This window comes from Leptosomus discolor, chromosome 3 (assembly GCF_034619465.1).
Source record: "Leptosomus discolor isolate bLepDis1 chromosome 3, bLepDis1.hap2, whole genome shotgun sequence".
Taxonomy (NCBI): Eukaryota; Metazoa; Chordata; class Aves; order Leptosomiformes; family Leptosomidae; genus Leptosomus; species Leptosomus discolor.
In genome coordinates this window covers 35504462-35521056 of record NC_141393.1, presented here as the reverse complement: position 1 = coordinate 35521056, position 16595 = coordinate 35504462, and the positions used below count along the sequence as shown (strand labels likewise).

General features: G+C 40.1%; 1 protein-coding gene across 2 annotated transcripts in view; it reads left to right on the top strand.

Moving 5' to 3' along the window:
* Nucleotides 1–645: 645 nt before the first annotated feature.
* Nucleotides 646–16595, top strand: part of RASGRP1 (RAS guanyl releasing protein 1) — a 40535-nt gene continuing 24585 nt past the window's right edge. For both annotated transcript variants that reach the window (XM_086461973.1, XM_086461972.1), the window contains exons 1-2: nt 646–677; nt 2951–3120. In XM_086461973.1, the coding sequence (XP_086318099.1) occupies nt 646–677; nt 2951–3120 (202 nt within the window). The remainder of the gene's footprint in view (nt 678–2950; nt 3121–16595) is intronic.

The window sequence follows — 16595 nt, the reverse complement described above, 5'->3', positions numbered from 1 at the left end:
CACCCCACCCGCAGCCACGTAACCCCGGGGCGGGGGCCTGGCAGCGGCCGGCGCTGCGAGGGGCGGCTGGGGTTTGGCCAAGAGCTCCCCTGCGCTGCTGTCCCTCGCCCCGGCACAGCCTTCGCAGGTGCCCCAGCAGCCGCTGCCCTCGGCCGGCGGGGCCGCCGGCGGGGCCACGGGCGGGCGGGCGGGCGGGCGGGCGTGCTCCAGTGGCGTGCCGGCGGCGGCTGCTCAGCCCGCCCTGCGAAGGGGGCTTGCCCAGAGGGGAGGGCCTGCCTCGCCGGGCCGAAGTTGTGCCGCGGGGAAAGTTGCGGCCGCTTTAGAGCCCGGCGGCGTGAGCAGGAGAGAGTATTTCGGTACCTGGTAAATCCGCTGGCTTCAGAGAAGAGCAGCCCCGTAGCTCAGTACTTCCTTCTACCGATAAGATCTTCGCCTGCGCTCGTCACGGGTGGCGGCTGCCGCTGCCCCGCTCGAGTTGCTTTCAGACTCCTCCCGAGGCGCGACAGGGAGCGGGAGAGCGGCGAGGCGGGAGGAGGCGATGCGCGGGGCTGCGCCGCTCCCCCCGGCCTCCTCTGCCCCGCGTAGGGCCGCTCCCTGTGCTGCGGGCAGAGCCGGCCGGGCGGCGGAGACGCGGCTGCCACCGACATGGGAACCTTAGGAAAGAGGAGAGAAAACCAGTGAGTTCGCCGTAACTGTTTTATTCTCCCGCGGCGGCGGTGGGGGGACGGGTCCCCGCGGGGCAGGCAGGTTGCGGCCCGGCGGCGACTCTCGGGTTAACCTGCCGCCGCGCCTGAGAGCGGGAGGTGCCCGCCCGGGGTGGAGGGGACGGGTGCGAGGTGCTGCCGCTGCGCTACCCCCGCGGCGGGGCTGGCGTGGGCTTCCGTGGGGCGGCTGGGGCTCCGCGGGGGTCAGCCGAGGCCCTCCCGGGTGGGAAAGAGGTGGAAAGAAGCGCGGGAGGGGGCGTGCGGGGCAGGGTTTTGTTTCGCCCTCTTCCGTGCCAGTGCGCACCGGGCAGGTCGGTCAGCACGGGCCGCAGCGAGCCTCACGTTACGGTGCCGGCTGAGCGGGAGGGGCGGCTCGGCCCTCACCCGGGCTCCGGTTACCTGCGCGCCGCCGGCGGTCGGCCGGGGCGTCGGCATGTTCCCTCCTCGCCGAGGAAGCGCCGCTGGCCGCGGGGGCCACTTCGTCAGCTGGTGGCCCTTCGCCTGTGGTTGCTCCCCCACTGCCGAATAGCGCGCAGTGAAAGTGTCCCGCCGCCCCTCAGCACGGCGTTACTCGGTTTTCCACGTCCCGTAGCTGCTGCAAGGGGATCTGTGCTAATGAGTGGTCAGCTTCAGGCGGGCCGCGGCTGAGCTTTGCCTGTCCGGTGTTGCCGAGTCGGCCACAGTGGTGGTATAAACTTTTTCGGGGGTGTGGATGCTTTAGCCTTTCTGCACTCTGTTCCAAGACCTAAAATACCTTCTGCCGTAACTCCTGCTTTATTACTACTGCGTTCCCGGGATCCTCTGCCCTGTGTTGAAGAGGCACTGGAATTAAGTTAGGAGAGAGGTTTAGGCTTGTAAAAAGAAAATCCTGAAAGCTGATCAGGCCCTTGCTCTTTTTATACGAGAACAGGAAGCCAGATCACAAAGCTAAGAGAGAAATTTAGAGAAAGGGGGAAGGGAAGACAGCATTCTTTGCATAGCCCCTGTCGGTTTACCTACAAAGGAGCTGAGTGATGGTCACTACTTCTGCAGGGCCAGGTCTGTATTTTCCTGACTCTGAAACTATGGAGGCCTGGTCAATGTTGGGTTGTAAGTGACATCATGTGCCATTTCGTGGCTTTCCAAGCATTCAGATGAGACAGAAATTCAAGATAAAGCTTGAAATTCACCGGGATGAGGTAGGATCCAGTCTGTCTTTATAAGGCGTGCATATTTCCAGCTTCATCCAGGAGTGCCTCTACTGGGATGTTTGTATCTTGACCTTACCTATCTGTATGTAATATGCACACTGGATAAATTTCTATGCCTTTTCTTCCTAGGACTGTCAGTTTCTTAATAGTCTTGCATAGTGTTCCAAGAAAAGTTGTATGAAAGCTTAAGATAGCATCTTAAGGCTGCTGGAGTCACTTGTTTAGGAAGCTGTGGAGTGTAAATTGTCCCTGAAATAAACCCAGGTTTTATTGAAGCAGGAGTGGTTGTTGTTTCAAGATCTCAAGTCAGATTTTGACGTGGTTTCTTTTTGCAGGCAAAAATGTTTCAGCACTCTTCATTGATATAATGATATGCCTATTTATACACAATTATGAACTTGTATGCAAACAATGAACAGCGTTTAATATTAACTGTAAACATGGATTTGGTCATGTGTCCAGTTTTAAAACGACTTAGTAGGAAACAATAGTATAGAGTGGATGCAAAGTAAGCCTTTTTTTTTTTTTAATTGTGAAATATTCCACTGTAAATTTGCACTGATATTTTGTTTACTTAAGAGTGATTTTCCAAGTGAAATTAATAATGCTAATCTGGCATTTTCCAATGTGTGTAGTATTTGATTCTAGTTATAATTTTTTTTTCTCCTTTATTTTTGGTGGGTACACAAATATGTGGTGGTAGATTACTACATAACAGTTTTCCTGTTGTATAGTTTGAGGGGGTTTTGTGCTTGTGCTGAAATAGTAATGTAAACCTAATCCCCAACATAGAAGAAAAGTCTTCTGGTAATCTTGACAGATCATGCAAGGAGCTCTATAACACTGTGCTCTACAATCCACATTTGGGGGCAGGGGCGGGGGGAATCACTTACTGAGCAGTCACTTTGCTGTACGTATTAAGTGGGAGGGTTATGTCTTTCAGCACCCTAACTACAGGGAGTTAATTGTCCTTTAAATCTCTCCTCCTTTCCCATGCAGTGTAAAATTTACCACTCGATCTTCTTGTATTTACTTCACTATTGTGCTTTCTTTTAGGCAACCCGCCCAAGCATGCAGCACTGCCCCTGAATCAGCACTTGAGCTGAAGCAGATCAGTCATTGTCCCAGCCTCGGGAGTCTTACTCAGGTCACGATGGTGCCGTTGGGGCACTTAGCCAAAGGGGCCACTCTGGAAGATCTTCTTGAAACCTGCATTCAGTCTTTTGGTGAGTGTGTGGATGTTTTTAGAATCGTATTAATTTGTTTCTGTTCTGACTACGTGTAGGTCACTTACTAGTGAATTATGTTGGTTTATTAGTGGAGCGAAAAGGTGTAACTGAGATTCTCTGTGCTGTAGCTGACCATATGTTTTCATAGGTTGGTGGATCTGTTTAGGTATGTGTGTAATATATGCTAAAAGATTAGTGTGACTACTGCTTTTTCTTGAGAGAATAAGACAAACATCAGTTATCTATACTTCTATTTGTGTTTTTTGTTATTCCTTCCAGTACCAATTTGGTAAACTTTAGCAAGTAATCGTTGTGTTTTGCATATTGCAGTAATATTGTCATAATGTGTGTAAATGACATGTTTGTATTAAACATTTTGAAATGAGCAGGGCTATTTTTAAACTAGGTGAAATAACATTGGATTGCTTCTTGCATTATCAGTATAGATGTAAAGTTGCTTCTCTAAAAAAGAGAAAGGATTCAAACAAAAATTACAACTGTATACCTTTTTGAGCCTATCGGTGGTCCCTTTGTCTTTTTACAATAAGAATTGTAATACATGGACAAACATGACTGTTGCCTGAGCCCTACATCCCCAGTTTCTTTTTCCAACTTTTTCATTAGTAAAGTTTTCATTTTTTATGTTATTAAAATATATTAGTACTGAAGGCACTCAAAATTGTTCTGAATAATTTGCTTGTAAGTAGTGCATCTGTTGTTAATGTTTTGTCTTTCTGTGCTGTGAGCTATACTCAAAGCATATGTTGCAAAGTCTTAGTTGCAGAGTAGTCCTTAGAAAACAAATGTACTTGAACGCCCTCTAAGCTCTAAAATAATTAATCTATATAGTTAAATAGTAACACATAGTGCTGATCTAGTGATACAGCACATAAATACTGTATAAACAATGACTAATCTTTCACATTTGTTAGAAATGCTTTTTTTTTTAACTGTAAAGCCTTCTAATCAGCATGTGCAGAGAAATGCATGTCTGAGAAGTTGATGAAACATGTAATTGTCAGTAACGTTTTGTTGCTTTTTGGCTTCTTTTCTCCTCCATTTAATTATTGTAAATAACATCTCTACTGAACTGCTATAAAGCCCTAATTCCTAAACAGATGTCAATTCATATTTTTGTAAGTTTTGATTCACTGGGAGTGAGATAAGACATCTAAAGCACATGTAAGACCTTCATACAGTTATAATATTTTGACTACTTGACTAATAAGACTGTGTCCACATTTTTATGAAAAAAGGTAATATAAATCTAGCATTATAAAAATCTAGTAATAGGATTACAGTGATTGATTTCAAGTAGTGTAGGTGAAACCCTGAATGGGAGATTGTTGTTGACTTAATTATTTTGATACTTTTTTAATACTCTGTGTGTATCAGCATACACGTGCTTATGTGTTCTCAGATTCCTGCGCATCCATATAAGGACTAAGATGACAAAGAAAAGCAAGTGTACCTATCCAGTTCGACTGTATATGCATATGAATCTTTCTAAAGGGTTTCATAGTTCGGTTATAAAATTTACCATAGTTTGCTAAATAGGTTTTTTTTAATCTTGACAAGGAGTATGTAGGTCTAGCAAAGTGAATTGTAGCACATCTGCAAACATGATCTTAAACTCACCAAGGACTGCTAGAATTGTGATGTGTGCTGCTGAAGTTTAGACTCTTCATTCGGCAATTAGTAGTAGTGTCTGTATTTGTGCATCTTCTATGACGTTGTGCTTATTCTTAAGCTATGTTGGAATTTCCTGCTAGGGTATTTAAATAAATTGTAAAGTGCAACTGTTACAACTATACATAACCTACATAACGAACTTCCTTAAAGATTCTTGTAGCTACCAACAAAAACACCATGCAGAATTCATTCACATTGTGCCAATAAAGGAAGAGATGGAAAAGCTTTAATCTGGGAGTTTGAGTAGGGGTGGGGGTGGGAAGAAAAATTGTGAAAAACAAGCATCGTTGTTGAATGGTTACAAGTAAACTGGGTGATTGAGCAAGTTTCTTCCCATGCATAGGAGTAAAGTAAAGCTAATACCCTGTACTCTAATGGATCTATTTAGACTGAGGTTATATCTTCATTCTCAGATATACTGACTTATAATATTTTGTACATTATTCTAGGAATTCATTATTCTGATCTGAGCAAGTTTGATATCAGTATTAAAAAATACAGAAACCCTCAAGGCATGTGCACAGATTTCCTTTGTATATTTCAAGTTTACTTTCTGGAAAAAGCCCTTGATTCGTTTTTCTGTCTAGGGTTAAGGAGAACAATAGGCAGTAGATGAAGATGATGATGTGTCACATTTCAGAATATATACTGCATCGTGTTAATATTGTACTGCACTTGCTAATATTATGTGTACAATTACAAGTACAAATCCTATGTAAAGTATACAGCGGAACTTATGTTCTTGGACTCAATTATTCAAGTTTGGAAAAAGCAAATAATGTGTAAGAGAGGCTGCTGTCAACAATGGTGTGTCAGGGGAAGTTGACAGCCTTTGCCATATATGCAGAGAATATCACAAGAAGATCTAATCAAGAAGGTATTAAGACACACAGCTGTGAAGAACACAAGCATAAGTTCTTTGTGGATAAGGGGAAAAAATGAGAAAGGGGGATATGCTAAGTTGAAGTTAAAGAGTGAGAAGGCTAAGCTTTGCTGCAGTGTTGTAAATTGATTCAAGGATGTTTTGTAGAAAGACAAGTTTTGTCCAGAGAGCCAAATTAATCCAAAACCTATGATAAGGAGGAAGAGAGCAAAGGTTGGATCTTGGAGTTAGTACTGTTGTCTGTGGATCTACAACAGTACTGGGTAGAAGATGACCCTAGAATGTGGACAGAATAGTGTGAATTACAATGTTCGTGGTGTACTTGCTAATTCCAAGAGTAAAGAGTTAGGAGGCCTTTTGTGTTTTCTCTTTGTGTTTTTTTTGGTTTTCTCTTTGTTTTTTTTTTTGGTTTTCTCTTTGGTTTTTTTTTGGTTTTCTCTTAGAACAAAAACTTATTCAGTGTAATTAACTTAAACATCTACTTTGGGATGATTGACGTGTGTTCTTTCACCTCTCAGATTTGGTTTTCTTTAGTTCAAAGCGATGAATGATAGGCATGTGCTTTAGAGACAGAAACAGTGAGCATCCCATGAGGTAGTATGAAGTCATTTAGATGATTACTACATCTGGAGATCAGCGTTACACCACTGTTTATTCAATAGCATGATGAGGAGGAGATGCTGAAAGTAGAGGTTTCTTCAAGTCCCACGAAAGGTCGCATCAGGATGAGTAAGATGAATCATCCTGCAAATGAATTACCAAAGCTAAAGGCAACAGAAAAGCCAGGATGTAAGCTAGGGCAAGAGTTCAGGAAAAACAGCATTGTGAGAGATTGAAGGCAGGAAGTGTTTTAGGAAGGAATATTGGTCCTGAGATTAGGAGAAGTTTTGTAGAGGCTTGAAACTACTCTTGTCAGTTTCAAGAGAAGAGATGTGGTTATATAGGACAGTGATTCAAAGCATGTTCTACATGACCTGGAAGATCTTTCAACATTATAAATAGCTACAGGATGCTGTTACTGTTATGATTTGGATTGACAAGAACAACTGAGAGTGCAAGTAAATGCATTGCATGTGATTGCCTTAGAAAACAAGGGGAAGTGTAGCATACAAGTGGACCTGACAACAACTTCTAAAGATTAAAAAGTGATTGTGTGAAAAGAAAGAGAAGTCATAATGGGGAAGTGAAGGGAAAGAGAAACCAAAAAAGGGAGGAGAATGCATCAAGAGGAAGAGCAGGAGGTAGGATAAAATGAAGAGTCTAGAAAATACAGAGGCTGTAGAAATGTTAGATTCAGTGAAACCTCTCAATCAGAGAGGTTAATTCTGAACAGAAAGTTGATAAAGAGAAAATTAAAGGTAGACGTTCAGTTGGCAAGAATGGCTGAAATCATGAGTTCAGGGAAGCAAAGAAATAATTAATAGATCTTGGCTTGGAATATGACAGCTTCAGAAGGGAGATAACTTATTCTGGAGGAAATCTTCATTAGTGACTGTGATTCTGGAGGGGAATTGTAAGTAGAACAATGACTTTAACCCCCTGCATCCACGTTTTTCCAATATGTAGTATATAAAATGCCTGGAAAAGAATGTACTTTTGACTAGCAAACTATTCTCTGAAAGTCAATGTGTCTCCTACTTTGTTGCTAGTTGTGAAGACACTTAGTTTATCAGCTTCATTGTTGAAACCAGAGTAGGGTCTAATTTGCTGGTCCATGGCCATATTGACTATTTAATCCTGACAGTTCAGTAGAACACAGGAAGCATATGCTTAGTAGCACAGCCCTCCTTTTTGCTAGCTCTTCTTACAGTAATCTTTGTGAGACTGCATAAGAGCATGTTAATGTATATTTAGTCCAGAAAGTGTTACACATCAGAGAGAAAAAGTATATCAGCAGTGTTCACTTCATGGGATATCTTAGTTTGTTAGCTGTATATCTGCTAACCATAGAAATTAAATAATAGTTGTTCATAACTGTTCACTTTTCACCCTAGGCTATCCTCATGCTACTGTCAGCTTGATGTTCTGACTATGTGTTAGCAAGTCAGTTTCTGTTCTAGCAGATTTCTGTTTGTACCTTCACTGTATGTTTGTGCATGATAAGAGGTCTCTGTTTCTTTCCTTTGACTTCAAGCATCTATCTTTATCTCATAAATTTGCCTTTTTTAAAAAATCTTGAGTAAGGTTTAAGTGTACTTATTTTTTTTAGAACAAATACACTTTCAAAAATTCAATGAACTATTTTAACATGCATTCAAGTGTATAGACTATATAGGGTCACAAGGCCTTTTCCTTGCCCACAGAAAACATTTGTTTAAATCTTTTTTTACACGTGTTTAAAAACTCTGTTCTGATCAGGACAAAATGTATCGTCAGCATAGTGTCAATTTGCTATCTCCCTGCTTTGTTGACAGTAAAGTCCTGAAACATTACTTAGAACTACCTAACAAATAATTCCAAGAGTGCACTTGAAAGTCATAATTTATACAAACATTTGTGTCTTCCTAAAAACATCTGAGGGTCATTTAAGAGCTGAGAAATCCCTAAAATCTCGTAATTTTAATGTAAGGACAGAAATGCCTTCATAAATCTTTGAGTGCGAGATCTTACTCGTTTGCCTCTTACATTTGAGTACTGGAAGCATGTCTACAGTAGCACTACTGCTTATCCTACAATTCAGGCACTTCAGTTACTGCTAGACAAGATGAGTGTGCTCAACGGAAAAAAGAAGTCATGAAACATCATCTTTAAATGCATGTCACAATGCAGTGTCCCTGTGTCTGGTTTCTTGAGAGATACAAGTGAAGGGCTTTAGGAAAGCAACAAAAATGTTTCCCAGAGCATGTAGCGTGCTTCTATGTGGAAGCTCAGCCATGATAAACTGTTACCAGTGCAGTTAGTTGTTTATGCTCCTATGTCAATCTTCAATATATTAAAAAAACGGTTAAAATAAGATTTAAACCCGTGGCTGCTACTTTTCAAAGAAGTTAAAATTCATAACCTCAAAGATTAGCAATGTTCTTAACAGAATTTACATGAACCTAGAGCAATTTGCACCTTCTAATAGTTGTAATGCTCTTAGACAGCTAGGTCTAAGAGTAGGTTGTGATGTAAATAGTTCTGCAGTGTTTGATCAGTGCTGAAGTAGCTTGTTGCCTCAATGTGTGATAAAGTGAGATGTTTGTAAACGAACCTTAGAAATTCTGGAAGCCACTTCCAGAATGATCTGGATGAAAGGTGCCACAGAATTGTTTTGATAGAAATCAGAAATCTGGCACTGGTGCTGGTTGTCTTTTAGGTGCTAGCTGCCTAAAACTGTACAAGTTAATAGTAGTTAAAATTTTCTAGAATAGAAAATAACTACATTAGCAGAGCTGTCTCTTCTGTGAACTGATAATACTTTTATAGCTCACTTTTGTATAAATGTCATGCAAAAATATATTGAGTCTTTGGAATTCTTTGAGACCCAGGTAAGTATTGCATTCATTTTACAAACAATGAAACAGGTGAGTTAGAGTTCATTCACTAGGAGAACAGTAGGCATCTTCTCCTCTAAAATACAGAAAATGTGAAAGTTTTATCCAGTTTTTCCCCTTTATCTGGAGAAACCCACTCTGCTCTTAGCTGTACTTAAATGTACTTATGTACGTTCTTCCAGTCTAGTTAAAATGTATAATAACTAGAAAAACAATGACAGTTCAAGTACTGAGTTTATCCTTTTACCAAATTTACCATATACCAAATTCTAACATAGAATTCTGACTCAAAAGCAGCTATGTCTTTCAAGGCGTATGCACACCCACTAAAGGCAACTTTGGTCATTTACTTTTTTCTGTTAGGTTTGCCTGAACAGTCATTTGTTTTTATTTCACACTCACAAACTTGCAGGTTTTCACCCCTCGCCCAGGCTGAATGTTGAAGTCTCCAGTTCCCCCAAAAGTAGTTAAAGTTTGTTCACTGTATTGTTCTCTATTAAAATGTTGTTGTTGTGTGTTAAGTAATCTGGGTGCAATTTGGTCAATGCAGAAACTTTAGTATTGCTTGGCAACAGAAACTATGTTAATGATCAATTAATGACATTGTGGGAACAGATCATTACTGCTTTGTAGAATGCATGACACAGTGGGAACAGAAGAGTGGTTGCTGCTCTGGAGAACACTAAGTGCTGTTTAGCTAACTGTTAAAGTTAATTGTGATTGTACTAAAATGAAAATAGATTTCTTTTTTAACCTGTTGTCTGTGGGGGGGGAAAAAAATTCCCAAAGAAAAGAAACTTCAGGTATCTTTATATATATTTTAAAGTTCTATTTAGCTAATTTGACTTAAGTCTTTTCAATATAATTTTCCAAAGTCAATAATAAGTAATAAAAGAAAATGAAGAAAACTTAGACTTCTTGCTTTATAAAGCAGTCTCCCATTTACCCATAATTACCACAGGGATATGACAGAAAATTCTATCTTCATACCTCTAAATATAACTTCAGAAAAAAATATAACTTTTATTTAGCAATGCAAAAAAACTTAGATAGCAATAGAAAATAATTCATTCTCCTGAGAGTGTTGTATGAATTTAATTCTTTCTTCTCCTTGATCTATGTATGAAGTTTAAGCAAGAAATATGTCACTTGTTCTTTAGGCTTCCCCATGCATTTTACTTTCTATGTTATTTGGTTTGGTTTGTGTGTGCATTAGTGTGAAGCTTTTCAGTGTTTTGCTGTGTATAGCCAAGTGTGAAGACATATTTTCTCATTGCTTTTTTAAGGGTCTGAAAAAGAAGGGGCTTCCTGCATACTCTTGCATTGTTTAGTAGATCTTTCTATTATGCAGGAGATTAAAAGCTAAGATAACTTTCTAAACATGATACCACTTCCCCCCCCCCCCATTACTGAGGTAAGAAGGTGCAAGTGCAGCAGCTGACAAAAGGTAAAAGAGTAGCTGTTAGGAGCTATTAGGATTACACTTGCATCGGGGATGACTTTAGGAATCCATAAACACTGCAGTTTTAGTACTCAAATGTATATAATGGTCATATAAAGAAAAAATCAGTGCCTTATGCCACCTGTATTGTGATGAAAGATCGTTTAGAGATATGCCATAATATCTTCCTTTTGAAATACGGAACTCCTCTGACAGAGCACAATAGTGTGAGATGTCAAGAGCTTCTTTTCTATTTTAACCTTTATATTTTTTTGGAAAAAAGATTCACCTTCAAGATACTCACTTCAGGTATGTGTGAGATTGTCTTCTCCAGGAGAACCACTTATGTTTAATGACAATCTCCAGTACGTAGTTTTACTCCTTTAAAAGTATACATTTTAAAAAAAAAGTTCTTGTTTAGGTTGAATAACATAGAAAATTATCAGATACCTTTATTAGTAATATTAAGAAATGACTTGCATCAGTACGTTGGAGGTGTAAGAGTCTTGCTCTGTGCTAGACCAGCAGATGCAATAGAGCTTACAGTTGAACCCGTGGGAATGTTTCTCAGATGAAAATTTGGCATGCTGCAGCTAGTTTGAATCAGCAACTGGGGGGCTTCTGGATGCAGATATTTGATAATACTACCTGGTGATTCGGTATGTTTTAAGTTTGGAATGAAGCTGTGGGGTTTGTTTGGGGTTTTTTTGAAACTTTGGTTTTTTTGGTCCATGTGAACAAGACGCGTTTCAGTTTAAGGATGAACTGTTGTGGTTTAACACCCCGGCCATCAGCCAAGCACCACACAGCTGCTCACTTACCCCCTGCTCAGTGGGATGGGGAGAGAATTGGAAGGGTAAAAGTGAGAAAACTCATGGGTTGAGATAAAGACAGTTTAATAAGTTTAAAAAAACCCCGAAACTAAATGAAACGAAAGCAACAACCAAAAAAACTAAGCAAAACCAAGAAAAACATGTGATCTGAAACCCCCTAATTGCTCATCACCAGCCAACCTTTGCCCAGCCAATCCCCAAGCAACAGCAGCCCTGGCAAACTTCCACCCAGTTTTTATTGCTGAGCATGATGTGATATGGTATGGAGCATCCCTTTGGTCAGCTGGGATCAGCTGTGCTGGCTGTGCCCCCTCACAGCTTCTTGCCTGGCTCCAGCCACCTTGCTGGTGGGGCAGTGAGAAGGCATGCCCCAGCTGGTGGGTTAGAAGCTAGTTTGCTGGAGTCTGTAATTCCAGAAATATATCTAGAAGTTAGAGCAAAGACTAGGAAGCTGAGGTATGTAAGGGAGTGAAACCTGAAACACTAAGTCAGAAATATTAGAGCAGGAGTAGAGTTGGAGCATGCATCAGTAATGAAAATAAAGGCCAGGAACTGGGATCTAAGCGGCCTGCAACATCTTTATGTCCCTGAGAGGAAAGCAGCTTGGTGTCTGCTAGTTTGTTACAGTTTGAACTTTTGGATGGGGCTGACTTTGGGCTTCCTTGGATCTGATGCCTGGCTGCCCCAGGATCAGTCATGGAGTTGGAGAGAAGCTGCTTATAAAACACTGCAGTTGCGGGATGAGTAAAGTGCTAAGCATTGCATCGGGGTTCAAAGGTCCAATACCAGCCTCAGAAGTTTCTGATTCTGTTCTGTGAGTCTCATTTGTCTTATCTATCAGTCAGTGCTTCTGCCAGCACAGCTGTATTGCCAAGCGTTACACTTGAATTATTCAAGAGTTGCCTGCAGCTCAAAAGCTGCACGTGGCTCCAGTATCGTGATTTAAACCTTTGAAAAAATCTCGAACGCTCAAATTATGTTTTGTAGGCTTTGGAGAAAAAGACTATTTGATTAGAAGGTTCTCATCTAAATTTGCTAAAATCAGTATTTTAAACATGCTGGAGAACAATGTATGGGGGGTGTGTGAGTATTAACTTTTTATCTTGTCCTGTGTACTTGATCTGAATTTCCATGGCTAATGGAATGCTTTCCACCCACATTTCATTTGGTTTCTCTCAAAGTACATTTTAATTTCTCAAAATCATCCCATTTCCCCTTGACAAGAGCTTTTATCTTCTTGTTTTCATTTCAAAGAATTACCCACCCAGAGCTCTTTCTGCAAGATGTAGCTTTCCAAAAGCTGTTTCTGAGAGAGGGTAATGGCTTTCCCTTGAGGTTTTTCTCCCCTAATGTTCCCTACCCTCACATAGAACAGTGTTATTATCCCTTTTGGATGCATATTAGACTCACTTGTGTCTTGGATATATCTGCATTATTAATGAGTTTTTGGAAGAACAGCAGTAGGGTTCCTGTCCGTGTGTGTCCCCCCCCCCATTCTGTTGGGAGTTTGAAGGGGGAAGTAGAGTTAGGTTTCTTCCAACATCTGTGTTTACTTGTCTTGTTTAGGGTTTTGTTGGTGCAGAATTAGTCACAAAGTATGATTCTTTCCTCTTTAGAAAATACTGATTTGTTCTCATTTTAATTTTAGAGTTTTTCCCTCCTAAGACCAATTACTTGTGTAAATAAATTTATATATGACTTGATAGTTACAAGCATGTACGGACAATAAACCAATTTAAAAAAAGAAAAAGCTTTTGCGCAGTTCATTGAGTATTTGATCCTGTCTGCTAAACATTATAGCGTTCTTGTTGCATGAGAGGGAACACCACCATCCTGTATAGAATTAAATGTGAGCTGGACAGCTCAAGACTCCACCTGCTTTCTGCTCCAGCTAAAATTAAAACAATCATTGTTTTACCTAATTAGTGTGTCATCTTTGTAAGAACATTGTAATTAAGTTATGTTATTTCTGAAAGGTATTAAGCACTTAAAATAATGATATAAAATAAAGAAAAATGCACACTAAAGGTAATCGGTTGTAAAAACAGTATGGTAAAGTCCTTGATGTACAGCGTTTCTGTAGAAAAGGATCTCAATGTGAAGATGTATTTTAAAACTGAAAATTATTTAAGAATATTGTACCACTGCAGAAACTATATGGAGATAAGTGCATGCATGGAGGGATGTGTGTGCTTATTTTTATTTTTGTAGATATACATTATATATGTACATTTACATATTTAAAAATGTATATAAAGCATTATGTGCAGGATATTAAAAGTAATATTCTCACTCTGATGCTAAGACCTCCTCTGGAGTACTATAGTCAGATTTGCTTCATAAAGGTGCAAGCTGTAAAGGGTTCAGAAGAGGACCAGAGATCTAGAAAACACAGCTTCTGAGGAAAAAAAAAAAAAGACAAATTTAGAGTTTCCTAGCTCAGAAGAGAGATGAGGGAAGCTATCCTTAAATAGAGAAAATATATTGCTAAGGGAAAGAGAATATTTTTTTTCTGCATGCTGGGCACCAGGCTTAATGGGCTCAAGCCGCCCAAGTTGCCTGAAGTCTTTGATTGGACAGTAAGGAGAACTCGCTAATGACGGAGGTGCCCAAGTGCTGGAACAAGTCACCTACAGAGGCTGTGAAATCCTCATTGCTGTAGAATTTTAACAATGGAATAAACTAGTTCTGAAGCATACTGGCTTTGAGAAGGCTGATTCTGCACTGGAGCAGGGAAATAGAGTACATTAGCTGCTAGCCCTGATTTCTGCCATCAACTGAGCTTTCAGCTGTCATTAAAAAACAAAGACTATTTCCAACTCAAAAAATAAACACCCTAGTTTAGGTTGAATCTTGCTGACCCTCAATGGTGATGTTATAAATGATGAGCAGGATGGTGGCTTCTTAAGAATCTGATTCTGATCAAATGTGATCGATTTCACGAAGAGAGTTAAATGACTACCTCTGTTCCAGGGTACCAAATTTCAACATGGCAATAATAAGCCTGTAGTAAGAAGAATACTATGTGTTGCGTAAGTTTGAAGCTGAAGGGGAACAAAGTGTTCCTGTGTGTGAAGGGAAGTCCCAGGAAGTATGAAATACTCATGAAATATTTCATTGTATGTTGGTTGCTTCTAGCCATTCTAAGGTTTATCTTGTAGTACTGCACCTCGCATGTGGGGCAGAGACATTGACTGATGGCTGCTTCAGTTCAGTCTCTAAACACTAGCATGTACTCCCACATTTACCTTCATATTTCATACAAATCTATGTGTTTCATCAAGGTCCTTGAGACCTTAAGGACATCAGTTCACCCAGTTTTCAAAACACATGCTGCTTTAATAACCTTTACAGACAGCTATGACACTATCCCCTCACCATCTTCTTGAAGCCACCAGAAGAAAAATGCTTTGCACACATCTTGAAGAATTTTATTTAGCACATCAGTATAGCAAACCCATGACTTTCGGCTATGCATTTAGTAAGACCCCCTGGCAATTGCTTGATGTTTTCTTGCATGTTGCATTGTTTTTGGTGCTACTTTTTGATAACCACCGGAAGACTTAAGGGAGTTTACAAGAAGTTGTTCATGTTCTTAGTAGCTTAGTCACCAATCACGTGATGTCAGTGCTCTGTGATTCACTTCTGATTCATTTCAAATTGTACGCTATGGGATAGAGTTGGAACCTGCTTATGAAATAAAGGCAATGCTTATGAAATAAAGGCCTCTTAGACCTAGAAATGTAACTTTTCTGTCTTGCAAAATTCAGTTCAGTTAAGACGTCCTTGGTGTTCTTCCTGTTGCCGTATCGTTGCACTCGTGAGTGGGAAGGTCTCAGTACAATGATCTTGTCTATTGAACATACTCTTTCTGTTCAGTATATTTAACACAGGCTTGGAGGCCATCAGGACCTGGTGAAAAGCAGGCAGTTTGCTCTTAAAGTCTTGCTTATTTGCTTTTGGGTAATTTGCTTCTTTCAAATATTCTACAAACAAGTGATACTTCAGTTATTTCTAAATCACAGGTTACAGGAAGCCAGCAGTTGGATCATGCAATAAGAGTGGCTGATGGGCCTAGATTAGGATGTTCTTACCCTTGTGTGTTCTGAGTCTCACATATGCAATGGAGGTTTTGTAATTGTAGTTTTTAGTGGCTTTTTGTTACTACACAGATAATAAAATATTTAGCCCTAAATGTTTGTGTTCTCATTCATGTAGTTAAATACTGAAGTATATATAACTCCTGCTTCCTTGTTTGTTTCAGAGAACATTTATTAGAACATCTTAGTACTATTAAGGGCATTTACAGGAGTAAAAGCGTGTAACCAGTGGGTTATTTGTATTTTGCTGCAGTGAAACAAAGCTAAGGCTCATGCAGTATTTTGCATCTTTCTTTAAGGTAAATTGACTAACTGAACACACTCACTCTACTTTATTTAGTATTCACTTAGTGGTTTTTGCTCAGCAGGCTGTGTGGTTAGAAACAGGTACACAAACGGAAATGAAAATGAGTCTCAGTCTTAAAACAAACTGCTGGAGGTTCAAGAGAATGCTGCAGAGGCATTCAGGGATGCTTTTGCAACGTAGTCAGGAAAGCCCTCTTATTGGCTCCACTATTTGTACAAAGATAGTTTACCATAACTTTTGTTACTTCCTTACCCACAGCTATGTTTAGTAGGTTAGCTCTCCGAAAAGAAGTGACCTAGTGGTCAGAGATGTGACAGTTCTGAAATTGAAACTGAGCTGGAGCCTCTTCTCACCTAAGGCCATTTTTACCAGTTTAACTCCATGGATTTTTTTTGAGTTATGAATTTGTGAAATACAAATGGAAAAGGAATCAGACTAGATATTTTTCTTTTCAGTAGCATTTGCTGTATCATGGTGTATGCACTTGAAAAGTGCTTCCTTTTAAAACTCGGCAGGAAGGTGACATTAAATATTTGATACTACATGTGTTTCTAAAATTGCTGCTGCTACAATTCTATGAAGGCTTGCTGTTCACTGCTGAATGGTACTGGAAACTTTTTGTCTGCAGGGTATTTATTTTGGTTTTTGAACCATCACTAATACAATGTTTTTCTTTGTGTTAGGTGAGAGAATGGATAGCTCAAAACTTAGTACAGTTTTAATGTGTGCAAAATAATTGC